Raw genomic sequence first — 19,501 nt, 5'->3', positions numbered from 1 at the left:
CTTGGCATTCCGCGCTTAGTGCCAATTATCGTCAGCCTTTGAAGTGCGTTGTAATTCCGTATGCTTGGGAGAACTTTACGTCGTTTAACTTCTGTTTTGTATACCGAAGGGTGCTAATCTGTTAACTAAGTGGCGTACCCGTCTAAAATTTTGCTTTCAGACAATTCGAAACCGCGTTACTTCAATTCTTGTAACTGAAATGTGCATTAAATTACGAATATATAAAAAGCATATTATCGCTTGACGAAGTTTTTCTAAACGACTAGGTTTCCACAGGGTGTCACGAAGGATAAAATGTTTTTCTCAACAAAAATTGCATCGCACACGTTTTTAAAAATCTTCCTTTTAGAAGCATCTAAAAACTTCGTCCCCCGTTTTTCTAATCAAGATGCATTTTCCAACCATTTTCCTAGCTCGAAAAACGTTAATTGGTCCCAGGGCAGTTTACGGTGTTAATAAATGAGGCGAATAAACGAGTAACGTGAAATTAGAGTGATAAAATCAGCGCATAGGAAGAACGGTGGAACCCGCGCTATCTGCATGGCGAGGCAAGAAGTCGGTAACAACGAGGGCTTGGAAGAGGAACAGAGGAAGAAATAGGAGAGTAATTGACAGAGAGAAACGGGAGTAGAAGAGGGAATATCGGAAAAGGGACGGACACGAAGGTATTGTTTTGCGACGTGAATGCGTACAATCGAATGAACACATACGAGGAAACGTGCACGACCACCGACGCGATCTTTACACCTATAGTCGACTCATGGTTCGCGGGTCTATGTTCCAGGCATTGTCAAATGTCGCGGATCCAGACAAGAGCAACGGAGTTACGTGACGTCGCTCGGCGCAGGGGTTCGTTTTCTCTCCGGTCCGTGCATTGTCGCCGTTACAGTTTTCGTTTTAGGCAGGACTTATCCCTATCTGTCACATTTCACCGCGAGCACGCGGAAAATTTTAATATCGCCACGGCGAAGGGAACGAGGTCAGAGTGGTTTACGCGTTTCCCTCTCGTTACATTTACTTTTCGACGCGACAGACGTTTACCCCGCGCAGACACTGCCCCCCCCACCGAAGGGTGAACGCAGGTTTCGAGCATCGACGAGACTCGAATTTTCTTATCTTTATCGTCTGGCTTCTTTTATGCCACGATACAATCGCGAATCATCGCACGGGAAAACGTTTTTCGCTGGAAGCTCCAAAGGGAAACGTTAACAAAGGTGATGGCTTCCCTTTGGGAAACGATCGGACCGATTTACGTCACCGTTTTAGCTATCATTTTCGATCCACGGTGCTTTACGTACACGTTTCGTCCCGATGTGGCAAATTAGCAACAATTGTTGGGAAAAATATTCGTGACGTTACTATTTATTTATTTTAAAATCGCGGTGCTCAAATTTTTCGGCGAAAAAAAAATTTTTCAAATCGTTCTAAAAAAATTATTTTCGGTTGTGGGGGTCAATTACAATCATTTTTGGTCAACAGACATACCCACGAAATCCTACTCCGTTTCGAGAAAAAAATTCAGTATTGGCGGAACTTTAAATGTTAATAACTTCTTAACAAAGCCACCATCAACAAATTGGTATTCTTGATTTTCGCCTTATTTTGGCTTCTAGAAAATTATAAAATTCGTTTTCCTCCTTCAGTTAATTGGTAATTTATTATTGAAGGTTATTTGCATATTAACACCGTATTATTGTTTTGAAATTATTAATACTTGGTTATTTTGGATCACGAGTGCATTATTGGAGAACTTCGTACGACATATGCGAAGTAGAGCAACGAGATTTAAATAGAATCGAGGAATAATTGAAGCCTTTAACAGAAGATATCGATAATAGTCATATCAAAATTCGAATATTTTTGGATCAGACGTGTACTGTATCAGGATATTTCTTTTCAAAAAATATAAATTGCTGGTTAAAATAGAATGTAGTGTATTACATTGTTTAAATATTTTGCGGCGTAGTGTAGAAGCCCATAAAATGGGGAATTGCTATAGATTAAGATTTGGAACGCGTAGTTTGATACTGTCCTAATGCTTGTGGTTTCGTATTCTACGAGAACCCTGCCCCTTAAAATTCTTGAAACGGTTCGACCAAATCGATGGCATGTCGGGAATTGGTTAAACCGATATCGACATTTTCGTTCCCTTGGAAATAGGAAAATTATGACCGGCCATTTGAAATTATGTTCGAAACGGAACAGGTGTGACGCTCCAAAAGTAAGAGTTTCCATATAATATAATACATTATATTCACATTGTGCAAACTATGAATTGTATTTGAAACCTTTAAAATAATATATTTAGAATTTTAGAAGAAATTAAATTTGATATTAAAGTTTACAAACATTGAGCCCTCTTCGTTTACGTACAGACTGAAACATAGTCTATTTTAAAAATCCATCAAACTAGTCAAATGTTTGCTGTTCAAAAGGCACGCCTATTTTATTCAATAAAGTTTCTCAGTATGCAATTTATGTTTTCGTTTCTTCGCGGGTACAGATTACACTGTTTTGGTTGTTTTAAACGCGATTACAAATTGTTGATCGATAACGTTTACCGATGAATAACCCGTTACGACTATAATCGACGTTATTGATTTTATCGAAGCAAAATTTACTCGTGATTTGTAATGCTTCGAGCCCCCAGACGGATTTCATATTGGAAAATACGTTCGATATATACGGTTGTTCGTGAAGTACCGTGCCTCGAATACGTTTCAATCTCTTACGATTTGTGACACTGCGATGAAAACTTCGTGGTACAACTCGCGTGGTCGGACAGGAGCTCGTAAATTCATTAGTTCAATATAAGGAGGCCACACATCGCGCGATGCTATACAGAACAAATTCCTTGCATAAGTTCATCCTTCTTGCGGGAGGAAAGTTATTACACGACATTACATAAACTACATGTAACTTGTTTGCCGCATCGCAAATTCCGTATCTGCCATGTAGTTAATCTTGCAACTAATAAACTTCTACAACTTTAACGAGCACGTAAATTAACAACAGTTCTTTCATCGTGAATCCTTTGAAAATTTTTATCGAAAAACGAGAATCACAGTAAATTATTAAATTAAAAAATATTAAATCCAGTAAACATATTCTGTTTGGAATTCGAAGATAAATGGGGGAAGATTGCCTCGTTTGAATCGCGTTGATAAATAGTTGAAACTAGTAGAATAACAAAGACTTTAATGTTCGGAGATACAATAATTAATAATACTTAGTAAGTAATAATTAGTAATACTAAGATCACGCAGCTAATGGATTTACGACTCAGTGTATATTATGATTTACAATTTTATAATATTCCGATGATATCGTTTGTGAAAGTAGAATTCAGCAGTAAAGAGGAAAATTGTTTTTAATGGACGATAAATCGCGCAGACTGTTTTAGCAGTACGCGGTATTCATTAACTTTAATTTGTGTAGCGTAGTTCGATGTTCTGTACCGTAATCTGATTGCATTCTAACGAGCAAAATTAACATGACATATTTATCAGTAACTACGCCAACGGTATTAATAACAAGTCCGTCGTATTAATCCGAGTTTAGTAAAACAAGGGGAAGCGGCCCCTGTGGTAGCACAAATTGGAGCTGAAACACAGGCACTTGAACTCGAAAAGCACAAATTATGCGAAGCGTGACATTAACTCAAGCTTTAATCACTTCCAACCCCTCTCAGTTCACTTCTCCATCTAACGAGCCAAGTTCACGAACTAACCAAGTTTTCTCAGAATGGGCATTCCTTTTACGAACAGATTTTCAGTGTTCCTCTGTGCCAATTAATTCTTTCTTTGCCTTTAACGTGACCGTTCTCACGCACTCCTCGCATTTTTATCGCCGACCATTTTGTGGAAAACCTTCCGCACCGCGAGCACGGTACAATTAAGTACACGTGTTAATTAATGCATGCCGCGTTACGCACGTCCGTTTGTATAAATTTAGAAATTTTGCATATTAAGCGGCAAACTCTGGTGTGATAATTGCTAATTGGCATGCACGCGTGCACCGATTAAATTTATAAATATCAGAGTTTAAGGAGTGTGAAGGATTAATTCGAAATTGAGGAATTTCCATTAGGAACGTTGAAAAGATCAATTTTTAATTTAAAAAAAAAATTTGTTTCTTTCTATTCTCACGGATACAGTCACTGACTAACTATAGCAACCCTCCGTATATCAAATCGCAACGTGGTACAAATAAAAGAAATTCACTTGTGTGAAACAAAGAGTGGAATTTAAGGAAAATATGGGAAATCGTCGAGTACGATACTACCCGCAATGGTTATGCGAAACTGCTTGCATTTATCGTAGAAAGATGGACTTGGTCGTGACGAGTACTCGAAGAAGGTCGTGAATATTCAATTCGATGTTAATTAGAGCGTCGAGTCTCTCAAAATGAGTGGCCATACGTATGTAAAAAGCCAAACATCTGCTATTTATTCTTTGCTCCTATGAGATATTCCTACCTGATATTACAATTGAAACGACAGTGATTTTGTACGAGAGAAATAAATCGAAAATCCATAACGTTAATTGTGGATTTCAAACCTTTTAAAATGACTGTTAGCGTGTACATGATTTAACCTTCGTCATTTCCTCATGACTCCTCCAACCCCGTACCTTTTCCTATCCTTCGACCTATCATACGATTACTCACGACGTCACAGGGGACATCCCCCTGGTTTCTGCTCTAATAAAAGATGCATGAGCTGTGCTTTTACACCGTTCGCGCCATCCGTCACAGAACTTCCTCATTTTGCCATTTTCCCCTGAACCACGGTCCGACTATTTCTACTATATAACTTGGCTACCTGTTTCCTTTTCGCTTTTCTTACTTCTGTCTTTTATTTACCTACTAGTGGATGTTTCCCTTGGCAAAGTAACGAGATTCCAAAGACGGCTTATTAAAGCTCCAACATCCTAGTGAATTCTTTTTTGTTTACTCGCGAAGAAGAAAAGTCCTTTTTGGATTTTCTTTAAAAGCTTTATTCAGTTTCATTCATTCTTCACTTGGATGTCTTCCTTCGACACATTTCATTTTTGAAATGAATTAAGTTTTACGTGCAAATGTTAAATGACTGTTCTATCGTTTCCTTTAATAAAGAAAATATTCTGATTTATATATTCGTTATGAATTTATTTGACGTCCTACAGAAAAGTTCTCTAACACTTTTTTGTAGGTATCTATGAGCTCTACTTCTATACTAAATTTCAATGAGATCCATTGACTATTATAGAAGTTTGAAAATTGAACCATTTTTATGGGGTTTTTTTCATTTTACGGGGTTAAGGAACAACTTTTTTAATATTGTTAGAATTTCTACATATTCTTCATTAAAATACGCGTCGTTTACCTTTTTAAACATTAAAATCCTTCAATCCGTTCAGAAGTTATGACGTTTTGAACATACACATGAATTTTCAGTAGAACGTCTAAACGAATGGTCAGACATGACATTTTCGGTAATTAATTTTTTTCTCGAAAGTGCGTAGGAATTTGGGGGTATGTCTATCGACCAAAAATGATTGTAATTGACCCCTGTACTTGAAAATAATTTTTTTAGAACGATTTCAAATTTTTTTTTCTCCGAAAAATTTTAAACCTACTCGAATTTTTTTCTCGAAAGTGCGTAGAAATTTGGGGGTATGTCTATTGACCAAAAATGATTGTAATTGACCCCTGTACTTGAAAATAATTTTTTTAGAACGATTTCAAATTTTTTTTTCTCCGAAAAATTGTCCGGTCAGTATGGAACTTTAAACACTAATAACTTTGCAACGAAGTTTTAATCAATAAATTGGTATTCTCGATTTTCGTCTTATTTTGGCCTCACTTTTATTCCAATGAAATTAATTCAAGCCTGAAATGATTGTTCGTTAAGTACAATGCTCCAGATTAAAGGTTGGTTTTCGATTCAGCCATTCAATATTCTTTTCGCAATTTTCGTCAAAGAGCTTCATCTTACGCTTTTACTTTAAATTACAAATACCTCCAATATCTTGTAACTAACGGTATCGCGAAAATAAGCAGAGAAATGGTAACCTAGTTTTAAAAGGGAAGAAAACTCGAAGACAAAGTACCAACGAATTTTCAAGCTGTAATCAGTGAAGAGTTTAACCTAATTTTATACACCGGAAAAAAGTTTAAACGAGGAGCACAAAAACTTCCGTAATTGTACACGTATAAACGAAAACTTGATTACAGGGAAGTAATTAAATTTCGAGCGACTTGTTCTTAAACGATCTTACATTATACTGCAAATTTTTTATAATGGTATGCGATTCAAGCACTAATTAACTATTGTAACATTATATGCGATTGAACTTTGTTTTTCAAATCTTAAATCCTGTATTACTCATTAAATAAAACTATTACATTTTAAATAATTTTTAACTGGAGATATAATAAGTGTACTGTTGATCGATTCGATTGAACTCTTTATACTGTGACTCAAAAATTACATTTATTAACATTCACCAACATTGACCACGTTAATAGACGTAATTAACATAATTTGTCTCTTGGAAACCCTCAATTGCATGCAAACAATAGCATTCCAGTATCGATGATCTCTAAACACTTGGTGCGACATAATCGATAACGTAATTGTTACACTACACTTGTTTGACGGTTCTTTAACAATTACAGCTTATTGAAAATTAAAAAAAGAATGTATTATCGGGACTATTAGAATTGCTAGTAGACTGTAACTGCAGAAACAGTGGCAGCTGTACTACGAGTACGTAATCCTGTTATTTTACTCTTTCAGTACGTGTATCTGTGATTTTACAACACTTGAATAGCGTGTGAGTTTTTTTTCAAAACAGCCAGAGCAATCTGACCTAATTTTGCAGTAAACGAGGAAACAGATGGAACGGCGATGGGAGGTCCTGTCGCGAAATTACTCGATGTAGCCCATTAAATTGCTCAAACGGGAAGATTCTATTAGTTTCGACCAGATAAATGCTAGGTGACCAAGGTGTAGCCCGAACGTGACGCTACGAACGAGTTCATTCCCGTGAAACGGAAGTTAGGAAACGGGGGTAAAATGAATTATTCAGTCAATTTGCTTTCTCTGTATTTCGAGGTTCGAAGCCTATCTCGTTCATGTCGTTCGCCCAAACACCGACGTCGCGCGGAGGTTGGCGAAGGAAACCAAAGGAACAAAGGCGCAGTTTCGAAACTTTGGTACCGTCTCCGACTAACTGGCTCACCAACTAATCTCGCTTTCATAAAGTTAAGCTTTGAAAAAGATGGAACTCGAACGAGAAACTGCTTTTTCTTTCTTCTGTGAATTTACAACCGTAAGTATACGCGCACTCCAGTTTGTCTGTTTATATTTTTAGATATAAAAGACTACGTTTCGTATAAGCCAGCAGTTCGACTAATTGGACGTGCCTCAATTATCAGACGTTTGGCATAAATCTTCGGTTTCGTATTAAGAAAACATGTTCATACGCGTAATTAGACTATCAATGAAATTACAACGTCGATCTTGACACACAAATTGTTTGAACGAAGAAAATGAAACGGGATCAAATTTTGTTTCGAGAGCACAATTAAGTTAAATGGGAATTGTTAAAGACAGTCGATGATGTAGAGAGTGACGATTTATGATAATAGGAACCCCCATTTTCATAACTAAACAATCGAGTGGCTGTAAGTTGAATCCGAAAACGATTGAAATTTCCATGCAACGCATTTCAGTTTGTAGACACAAGTAGCTTGCGTGTAACAGGTGAGCTGTGGTAAAACATAATAGAGCGTTCACGGGAGTAACTAAATTTACACTGGGTCTTGATAAAATCGTCGATTAATGTCCAGAACTAATATCCATCAGGCTAGATGCTCGTTACATACATACGTGTAATTTACATGCATTATAAATGCCTCATGCTTTTGTAACGCGGTGGCCAAATATCGATTACGAACCGTCGACTGTTTTTTTGCGATCGTCTTATAGAAACATAGTCTTCTTATGCCTCAAGATCCTTCTCTTTCCCTCGTTCTCTTCGATAAAATAATTGCTTGAAAGAATTAAACGAGGAGATCGAATTTTGATTCCTTTTATCTCCTTACTTATATTGCACGTTACAAAATTATTGACTTCGAAATATAAACACAATTCAATTTTGAAAGAATAATGATCTTCCACACGTAATATGAGTGTTGATTGGTTTTGATTCTGCAGATAGAATTTCGATGCAATAAAACACGTATCATGCAATAACATTCCTATTTCTAATTCTAAAGAACGTTTGACTGGACCGATATAAACGTATTAAATATTCTATCAAGTTACTGTTTCCCAAATTTTCGATTTCAGAATAATTTTTAACTGAAAATTCGCCGTAGCTTGGCCTAATTTCGTATGCATGAGCATCCGAACAACGTCCTCGCAGTGGGAAAACTGCCTTGTCACACGGATGATGGTTTTGCATCATGCTCCGGTTTGCGATACTGCTATGTAAACAAAGATACAGCGTGCAGGGTTAACGTAATCCGTTTATCCATGATTGGATTCCAAGCGATTCCATAGATATGCCACAGAAGACGATTCGTCGCGACTGTAATGACCTGTAAAGACTGAAATCAATGCCTTCGACGATTTGATGAAATCATACTCGAACGATATATTCATTATCGCGTGGTAGCTAATCCGCATGAGGACGATTATAAAAATTTCTCGTATCTAAAATTCACTTAAAATTCTTCACTTTTACGTTTTACAGTTTATTCGATTGTTAATTGTAGAAAAAGTCTAAATTGAAAGGAAACAAAAATTATTCTAGATTTAGATAAACAAAACATTCTTTAAAAACGATCTAATATTATCTGTAGCATCAGAAACGAATGAAAGCGATAAAATGAGTGTTCGAATCATGTTGTTATACTTTGGAATATCTCCATCACTCGTTCAATAAACATGATCGTAATCTTGCAAACAACCTCAATATTATCACTTTTCTCTATTGCACAACACAAAGCTTCCAAGTTGCAACGATCTACCATAAACGAAATTTCTGTTATCAATACTAGGAAACGTCTTTCAGTACCACTCAATCTCACCATCTCAAAGTGAAGCTTCGACAGAAAGTGTGCTTGGAGAATCAGTCGAACGGAGTTTTATTGCAATGCAAACGGTACGTAAACTCATCTCCTCGATTTCCTTCCAAATTTCATAAAATGATTTTCCAGTGTTCTCGTAGCTCTGTATATCGATATACAGAATCTTTCGTAGCATAAGACAATGGAAACAATTCAACAGTTATCTTCGATAAAATACAAATCACATTTAGAAAAAAAACAAATTGCTAAATATTTCTAAACTTTTCGATTGCACAATAATCGTTATTTATGACTGAAATTTGTTGGTATAATTGCAATAGAACAACGTTTGATTCAAATTACTGATAATCAGAATCAATGATGCGAGTACTGTAAAAAATGTAATAACCTAGTAATTTCGAGTTAAACATACAAGAAACATAATTCTCGTACTTGTATCTTCGTGGAACTGAATGATGGTAAAAAGTTTTAGAACTTGAGGCTAATAATTTTTCTTTTACGATATCATATATCTGCTCGAAACGTTCCTAGCAGAAACTAATAAGCTGGGTTTTATAGAAGATTCGCTTGGTTCCGACCACCTTGCTTCGAGAGTAAAGCTCGGTGGTTCCTTCTTAAGAAAAGAAGACACAGAATGGCGGCGAAAGGGTGGTTTCTCCATTGGGGATTTTCCCGAAAAGGCACGATGATCGAATCACGAGGGCAACTAGCGAATCTATAACCCCCGGGCAATTTTACGAGTAACATTTTATGAAATCCTCGTCCCCGTTGATGAATCTAATGTCGGGGACGCGAGTGATCGTGGAATAAATTAAAATGCATAACCAAGCGAGAAGAAATTTTCCCCTTAACGTAATTAATTTCAAAGCGATACGCTCGAGAACATTTATCGTTTAATTAACGAGTGAAATTCTTTTGTGCAGACCGACGGCTCGAATCTTATAATTAATAAATTAATAACAATGAAGAACGCACACTACCGTTGAATAGGCTGAAGTATATCCTCATTAACTCGTTTTTCGACACAGATGGATAATTGCAACCGATTCTCTCTTCTATCAAAAGAAAACAATAGTCGACTACGATCCGTTTCGATGCAAAATTTGGTTTATTATTCACGAAATAATGTATTATTTTTCATTTAAAAAAATGATTTGCACGGACTTAAATTGTACCGCAAGCTAGGCTTTGAAAAATACAGGGAATAATGAGGGCTATCATGGTATAATTTAAATTTACAACCGACTGTCACTTGCAGCCAGTCTGTGCATATATTAACCGACAAAGAGGGTGCAGCTAACGCGCGATCCTAATTAAATCAGTTTTTTAAATGTAAATTCTCGGATTCGCGAAAGGGAGTTCCAACGAATGACTGGAAAAAATGCTACGACGTTGACAGCAACCCTAAGCATGCACTAGAAGATTGTATTCTGACACGAACGTATGGAAAACAAGAGAAAATACGTGCATCGATAGATGCGAAAGATCTGTTTTTCGTTCTCGCTTAAATGCAAATTTTCCAAAGATTTCGCCTGTACGTTTTAATTTCGAATTCTTAGAACGTCACACCAATCAAAAGGCACCCCGAAGGCGTCGTTTCGCAGAAATGCGGCCGCCGTTTTAGACTTATTCCTCGAGCACCCTCCTTTCATCTCATTTGTTTCTTTTTTCTCCTCGTTTTCATTCAATGCGCATTTCCCGAGGAAGTGATGGATTACATGAATTCTGGACGAAATCCTTACTGCACGTCTGACATAGATAGCACTTATCAAATCAATGTAATGGATACCGTGGGCGACACGAAATTTCAAGTGCAATCGAACGTCGTTATGACGAGAACAATAACAGGATCGAGGCTATAACGAAAAGCCAAAACGATTTTAATTTACTTTTTTAGGAAATTTAACAGATGGCAAATAAAATCTTTAAAATAAAAATCAATTCTAGTATTCACTAATAAACGTCCACCGTTGCTAAAAAGTACAAACAATAAGCTATTTATCTCCATAATTATGTTCCTTTTTCGAGAGTCTTTCTTCAACATAATGATAACATTTGTTTTTATCACCGATCTACTTGTGCTAGTAAACTCGATAAAAACAACGCTGATGAGAGTACTCATTTTTCTATTGTGCTTTACAACAATTGTTATGGCGACTAACAATCCACTTTCCCAGTGGCCTATATCGACGATTCAGTGAGAATTTATCGAGAAAATGTTTTCACCTATTCGATGGTTTCAAAGCCGTTTATCCGTTTCGACTTGTTTCCTCGCTACTGCGTAAATGTTTTCAGAACCTCGTTTTTAAACTAACAGCCATATTCTATTTTCGAATCGTTATTATCGTTGTTGGATCCACGAGAATAATTTCGAGAGAAATTTTTGCTAATTTTGCGCATTGCAAGCATATCGTCCCCTTTTCCACTCGCGTTATTATTAATTTACAAAGCGACTGAAAAACTTCATTCGTACGTAAATTTTTTAATTGGTTATTAACTGGCACGTGAAATAGTACCGTTCTTCCTTTGTTACGAAGTAAAAGAGTCGTAACAAACGAAGCGAGAAAATTAATGCTATGACGTGCATGCTTTAAAAGCCACGTTCGAATTTGCATAATGCCTGCTAAGCACGAACATGTTTGTTTTCAATTGTTTCTTGAATTACTGCGACGAGACAATCGCAATCAATTTTCTCTTCCACTGCGTTGTTTTAAAATCACTGATTTAGAAAGCGGGGCGCTTTAAAAGTGCCATTTAAATATCACGTATGAATAATAGAAACGTGAAAATAATACAATTAGAAACTGCATTGATTAAAATTATGTAATACATTTACTTGTGAATGATTTTCCTTTAAGCTGAACTTGTTAATCAATCACATGATTGTGGAAGTAAATAATTTCGTGCTTTCTATAATTAGAGAATAAGCGGAAGAAATTAATTGTAACAAATAATAAACATACTGACGTATAGTGACAGTATTATTCTTTGGTTTGTGAGACTTAAATTTGTAATGTTTCGAGTGTTGCGTCATTTTATGTTACACAAACCTTAACACAAGCTACAGTAATCGTATTCGTAGATAACTGAATAAAGGGAAATCAAGTTACCACTTTATTGGACACACGTTACTGGAAAATTGAGTTCGTAAATGTTGAATAATTCCTCAAGATTCGTTACATGAATACTTCATGCTTTCTAAGAAAAGTTTCTAGAACGACTAGTTTTGAATTATTTATAATGCCATTTTTAAACAAAAATTAACCGATGGTTTTTGAGACTTGTTTGTTTTTAAAGATTTGGAGCAGATATAACGTACTGCTAACAATATCTTTCACTTTATAATTTAATAGACTTGCTAGTATTATGCTTCTAACTATTTTTAACTTCATTCTACGACCCTGTAATAAAACGATATTGATCTTTTGTGTTTCATTCATGTGATGCTCGGAGTAAAATATTTATAATTTCGTAATCTTATATACTTGAACATAAATAATGTATTGTAACACGAAAACGTTTGTTATAGTTCTAATTGGTCTAAAAAAAGAAAATTCCTTTTCGTATTTATCCACAAAGAACAGTTTGTTAATGCGTCTAGAAATAAGTCCCTAAAGATAAGTCAAATTCATTTGAATATTTAAATGATTTTTCGAACAAATATCAAGAACCTTAACACAATATATAAAAAATGTATGCAGGGTGGACTGCATAGATGAGATTATCTATGTATCTTCGTTATTAAAGTCGTATGAGAAACATCTTTAGGACAAAATTACACAATTTTAAATAACTAAAAACTGTGAAAAGTACACAATTTTTTAAGGAGAAACTTGAACCTCGTAAATACAATATTCTTTGACAAAAAATTAATTCAGAAAATGTAAAATTCATTTGGCGAAATCTGACAATTTTAAATTTTAAATTCTTAATATAGATTATGTGTAATTTAGTTGTATGGTCGTATTTCATACACGCACGTGCAAGAAAAATATTTTCATGTTTAAATTCTTAATGAGAGGATGGTATTAGCTCGGCAAATTAGCTCGTAAATAGGAGATTAGTCGAGAGATTTGCAGAGGGCAAATAATTTAAAGAATTTTATAAAGTAGAAAATAATATTCATAAAATAGTGTTAAATATTGAAGAACTAGAAAATTTTCAAGTATTTAAAAAGAACCGTATTTGACGATCGAAAGCGTTTACGTTTCACTAATCACTTCGTCCTCTCGCGAAGATTATTCATTGACTTTCACATTTAACGTTCACGCGATCAAGATGAATCATAGAAATTCGAAAATTTATCAGTTTAAAAAATATATGCATGAAAGTATAACAAACGTTGGTAGCAAATACAAGTGAAAACGTATAGAAAAAATGTTTAAGCTTGATAAATTCGAATGTAGCGTTGAAAAGCAGAAGTTAGAACATCTTTTAAATTTTGTGGAGAATAGAAAAGAGTATCGAGTGATACATAAAAGAAATATACACATAGTTTCGTTTAAGAAAACATCGATGGTGTCGAAATTTCATTAAAAGATGATTTATGTGTGTTTCTTAAGATTATATAACTTTGTCTTAAGGAGTTTTTTCGTACGATCATAAATAATAAAAGTATTTAGAAGATCCCACGTACGTGATTCATTCCGCATTACGGTTTATTTTAATTTCGGATAAATTCTCCATTCGAGATAACATAAATTGAAAACAGTACCTCCCTGACGTGATAAGACACGAAAGCAAGACGTGATACTATCATTAAACGTACCTGACGATCAGGAGCCATGCCACAGTCGTACATGTTTCTGTCTCGTCGATAGAATGCGGCAGGCATATAGATAATCAAGTGATAATCAACTCAAACGATGATCTTCGTCTCCTCTTTTCCTTTCGTACTATCGGCCGTTTAATATCTACGTTTCTATTCTCTATATTATTCTTAGAAGTTCGTTATTATTGTGCCTGTTGAGATTTGTCGGTTGCTCTTCGGTTAATCTCCGCTTCCTTTTCTCTCACGCTCTTTCTCACACACACTCTCTCTCTCTCTCTCTCTTGCTCTCAGTATGACCAAAATATACTATAAATCGTCAACATCGTTAAGATATGTGTGCCTTTTTATACGTATAGAAATATTTAATCTTCTCTCTCGGTGCTGGTGATCTCGTTCGTTAACAAGTGTGCTCTCTGTTTATTATAATTAGAATCGTTAATTCTGCCGCGCTAATATCCGCGGGCCCCTCTTTGCAACGAGGGGTGGGAAGGGGGCCCGTCGCGAACGAAAATCTGAACAAAAATAGACGCTTGTATATATGTATGTATATTCTGCAGGAAGATCACTGTTTTAGGCTGCTGCCACAGGCTGAGAACTTGTCTCCGATCGGAGTGGTACAACGAACCCAACTTTAAAGTTCGTCGTCGCCCTTCAAACGGGGTGCACGACCCGCAAAGACGGATCAGGCTAACTTTCCGTTGCTAATTTTCCTTGCGTGCGAACTCCTCGGTGCTCGTAGGCTCACGAGATGAAGCCAGGTTAGCGCGAACCGGTTAGCAGAATTTGTCAGACAACAGACCGCTGGGGCTTGGGTCTCGTTAGTTTCATGCTAGCAAGATGGAACGGTTGTTAACGATATATCTCGATCGTCGGCTGGTTCGAATATTCAGGTATCCAAGCGTTTCGTAGGGCCGAGCACCCGCCTTCGTCGATCACGATGACATTCCAAGCGATCTCGCGACTCTGCACATCGAGTCTCTGCGATCGTCCAGTGTGCAAGAAGCTGGTGGTGTTTTCAGAGACCGAACGATCCTTTCGCACGAGGCTTTTAATTCCCTTCAACGGGGGTGTATAATCCCTCTCTGCCACGCAATCCCGGAAAGCTGGCTTGACAAATGTGCCCCCGATCGTTTTACGGTGCAAGGTCCGGCCTCGTTCGTTTTCTTCTATGATTATGACGCGTGGTGCAGACAGACGAGGCGAGGACGAATAAGGAGAACGACGACGAAGAGGACGACGAAGACGATGACCACTCGTTGCGTGTGTGCGGCTCGCTCTCTCGCGTACGCGTGTACACAGTGTGAGTAGACATGTGGGTGCCTGTGCGTGAGTGTGTTCTCTGTACGTGTGGGTCCCGCGTACGTGCTTCTATTCCCTATATATCTACCTCCGTATGAGCTGGTCTTTACGTGTCATGCATGCAGACACACCGTGTGTCTGTGCCGGACTCATACGTCTACGCGTTCCTGTTAGTGTGGGTGGGTGGTGTGTACGTGTGTGCTGCGAGGACGACAGAGCGCGTGTCGCTTCGAGAAACAGGTACCGGCCTGTCGAGTGCCTAGGGGAAGACTGGACTCGAAACCGACTCGGTGGCAGGACCACGGGAACGAGGGTGTTTCTCCCTCTTCCGTTCCCTCTCTATGCCCTCTCTCCCTCCCTCGATCTTTCTCCACCCTCCGTGCACCCACGGTGCTCCACTCTCCGTTACTGGTACGCTTCCTCTCCCGTTCTGTCTCCGTTCCTCTCTGTCTCTGGGTGAAACGTCGGAGCACAGGCGCGCTGACTCTCTCCACCAACCGACAATCAATACGCCGGCAGGCCCGTACTTTCGCCCGCGAAATCGCAATTTTCACAATTCCTTCCTTCTTCCATCTACCCTTCGACTGTTCCTCTTTCGCGTACCTCCCTTTCGTTTTACTTTCCACGGTACTCCCTGTCCGTCCGTCGCGAATTTTCCCGTTCAACATTTCCGCGATGGAATCGCTCGACCTAGGGAATTCTCGGTTCTTTCTTTCTGCTGAGTCGAGCGAAAAAGCGCGGGAGTTTCTTGGACGCTGGCTAAACGCCGATGTGGATGGAAACGACGCTCCGGTGGGCTCGCTACCTTTTGTCAACCGAGCAACAATGGGATTCCAGTTGTCGTTAATTTTTCTCCGTGATGATTTTCGTTTTTTTCTTTATTTACCGTTGCCGGGTGGTTTTCCTTCGATCTTTTTTTCGGCGAACCTCGACCGACAGGCCTCTACGAGGTTCGAACTTTCCATCGACGGTCGAAAACAAATTTGAAACATGGAATAATATTTTTTCTAAACGGTGGCTTTCCTTTCGAGACACTACATTTTGAAAATACGCGGGATACGCGCCAATTTTAGTAAACCGTGGTTCGTTACGTTCGTATATATAAGAAAAACTATTTATCTATTTTGCCATTTTGAATTACAGTTTCAACCACTGATGAAATAAATGATAGCAATTTGTAAGTAACAACTCGTTTTCCAAACTGAAATATCGAAAACATTTTGTAATTAGAGAAACGAATGTTCGAGCGCTGAATTTCGATTTATAACTTTGTCAATTGCGTGTGCAAGTACCTCGCGTTTTTGTACATTGTTTAACTCGAGAGCAAAGCCTCGTACGATAAAAATTTATTTCACGGTTCCAATTTATTTTTGGATAAAAAGATTATCTTTTCGATTGCACTACGAATTACGTAATACCACGTATTTATGTTCCCAATTTGATACAGTCGTTCTAAAGCTTAGGGGGGAGTTGCAAAAATCATAAAATTAAAAATATTTCAACTGTAATTTGATTAAATTAAAACGCTTACCATTAAAAATGAATCTTCAACCAAGAATGAATTAATTTGTTAAAAGGAATTGCAGTACGTATCAAGCAACTCTCCCCTATTATTTCTATGGGATTACGTTCAACTATGCAACTAACAATAAGACTGTTGTCAACAGGGTTGCTAAAAATTTCCTGGACGGAAATTGAAGCAACACGAATGCGGAAAACTGTCCTTATTAATTTAGACCATGCAGAGGCATATCATAAATCATATAGAACCTTGATCTTTGTTTGCTTAACGTGCTATTAAATCGTTGACGAAACTTCTACACGTTCGATAAGAAAATTGGCGACAAGAATTTGTTTATCGCGGCATTAAGTACACTTCATACGATCGCTTGGAGCCAAACCACGTAAAAACACTTGGCTCGCGTCGACATGCAGTTTTTACTACACAGATATGTCTAAATGTGTGGTCAGTAATTTTATAAAAATTTCCGTGACGCTAAAGCGCGTCGCCAATGTGATTTTCTATTTTCGAACGAAAGGGATTAGGAATTATTAGTTTTACGGTGAATTCGATAAGTTTTAAAACAACTTAACGATGATTACGAATAAATGGAAGTTTTAAAAAGTCCTGCGACCAATTTGAAGCTTCGACAACTTCGACGTTGATATATCTTACTTATTAAAGAGCTTCTACGGGAACAGATAAATCTTTTCAGAAGTTTCTTTTCTTACGACTGGAAAGTCTGTATAATAATTTTATACAGCAAATGACAAATTATGTAAAAATGATTGATACCAAAGACGAAACATTTCTTAGATATTTTAATATTTAAAGAAACCATCGTTAAATTTGCATAGAAAACAGTAAGAGAAAAAAGACTTTTACGAAAGAATATTATGCAAATTTTCTGCTCAACATAAATTACGATAAAATCTCCGATTACAATTATTGTAATATTATAATCGTAAGATGGAGTACGTATCTCGCCAGTAAAAATGAAATCGCAGAAGCATCGCGAACGAAATTTTTCCAAGGCGAGATACGGAAAGAATATAACAGAAAATGCTGAAGAAGCATTTCTTGCATTTAAAATTATGCATAATATTTTGTGGAATATGAAAAGTAAAACTTCAAACAAATAATAATTTTAGATAATTAGAGAAACGAAATTAAAACTAGATGATATTGTAGTACGCTATATTTCAGTGTGTTTAACATTTTATTCTTATCTTTCGATTAGAATTTCTATTTGAAGGAATAAAATTATTAGTATTTGAAGATTTGTGTGAAAAGTTTAGTCGATCAAACAGTCCCCATTTTTTCAATAGAACTTTGTTAAAAAAACTGAAAAGAGTTTGTTTTAATGTACGTAGGCAAACAATTTCTACCGCGTATTTAGTAGAACTGAATCGTGTGTGGTCAGACCACCGCGTACAAGTAGAAGAGGATCGCGTACAGCTCAACAATTTCTATCGTCCTAGTACACAATTTCTGTGCACATTAATTTTACGTAACGTTTCGACGAAAGGAACAAAAGCTCGTGTTCAGTTAGACCCGTGGATGAATTCCACAAAAGAAGAGAAACGCCGAACACGAAATTGAATCAAGAGAAGAATAATCCGTACAAGGACACCGACCATAGAACGTGGTTGTGCACATTTGTAGTAGCTTTATGTTTCGAAAGAATATATCTTTTCCAAAGTACGCAAAACCTAAAAGAAATTCTTTGCAGAATAATTTATTAATGGAAATTCAAGCCGACTGCAAACATAGAACTGTGCATTTTGCCCAGCCTGTGATTTGGAAAACTATTTCCAACGAATTTTTCGACGCATAAGAAAATCTACCGTGCTTTGTAAGAAAGACTGGAAAAGAGATATTTACAATAAGTTGAATTCTGTATTTCAGCAGAAGGTGTTACAACCGATTGTATTTCAGAGACCAGGAAATCGGTTTTTTCTCGGCAAGAAGAGTGTGATCTATCTACATCAAGTAGATATGTATGTACCGTAGTATGTACAATAGGCTGAAAGAAGTAAATATTTAAAACCTAGCCACCGAAAATGTATTTCAAGGAATCGATGTATGTGAAATACTTTTATACAATATTTAATGCAGTATGAAAGAAACGGAGAAATTCTAATTCACTATTTTTGAAAATCATTTGTTGTTTCCTCATTTTCTGAAAGTTTACTGTCTTTAAAATATTCGTCAAGCTGTCAGGCATAAAAAATTGAACCATTAAGACTCTTTACTTAGTACTAGAAACGTGTTTCTTTTAGTTAAAAATAATGCTTGAAAATTAAAAGAATAAAAGTGTCCTTTGGTCCAAAAATGTTTCAACTAGAAATTTCTCAGTGTTTAATGTAAATTATAGCGCTACTATTATTTAGTCTTTATGAATTTTCGAAAAATTCTTTCACCCTTCGTTGTTTCACAAAGCAAATAAAATTGCATTAGACAGAGGTTACAGGATTTTTAATTATAAAAAGGAGTATACAGTAATTACTTATTTCTCCGTACTACGAAAGAGTAAAAGCTTCTTTATAGGGTAGTACATTATGAAATGGAATTGGCTTTACGTTAGAGAACAAGTTTACGCTAAAAGGAGACAAAATTTCGCTCGCCAGATATTCCCGAATAATTTTAATAAAATTTTACGTATCCATTCTATCAATATACATTCTTATCGTGCGAATAAAGTGTAATAGTAACGAGTTTCGATAGTATTCAAAATAGCTTGAGGAAATCGTCTAATCGACACAGTTTCGTTTAAAGTAATCTCATTAAGTTTCAACAACGTTATGCAAGAAGAACTCAGCAACTTTAAGTAGAGACGACAGCGTCCT

At 36.6% G+C, this 19,501-nt stretch overlaps 1 protein-coding gene across 5 annotated transcripts in view; it reads right to left on the bottom strand.

Annotated features, from left to right (window-relative positions):
* The window catches only part of Alpha-catr (alpha-catenin related), an 81,907-nt gene that overhangs the window by 45,573 nt on the left and 16,833 nt on the right, over positions 1–19,501 (bottom strand). Inside the window, exon 1 of one of the 5 annotated variants that reach the window (XM_076765965.1) lies at positions 13,850–15,752. The exons of the other annotated variants lie outside the window; for them this stretch is intronic. Coding sequence (XP_076622080.1) covers positions 13,850–13,915 — 66 coding nt within the window. The 5' untranslated portion in view covers positions 13,916–15,752. Of the gene's footprint in view, positions 1–13,849; positions 15,753–19,501 lie in introns of those variants that run through there. 5 annotated transcript variants of the gene reach the window in all.

This window comes from Colletes latitarsis, chromosome 5, assembly GCF_051014445.1.
Source record: "Colletes latitarsis isolate SP2378_abdomen chromosome 5, iyColLati1, whole genome shotgun sequence".
Taxonomy (NCBI): Eukaryota; Metazoa; Arthropoda; class Insecta; order Hymenoptera; family Colletidae; genus Colletes; species Colletes latitarsis.
Note: the sequence above shows the minus strand (reverse complement) of the source record. Positions and strands in the feature narration are given on the sequence as shown.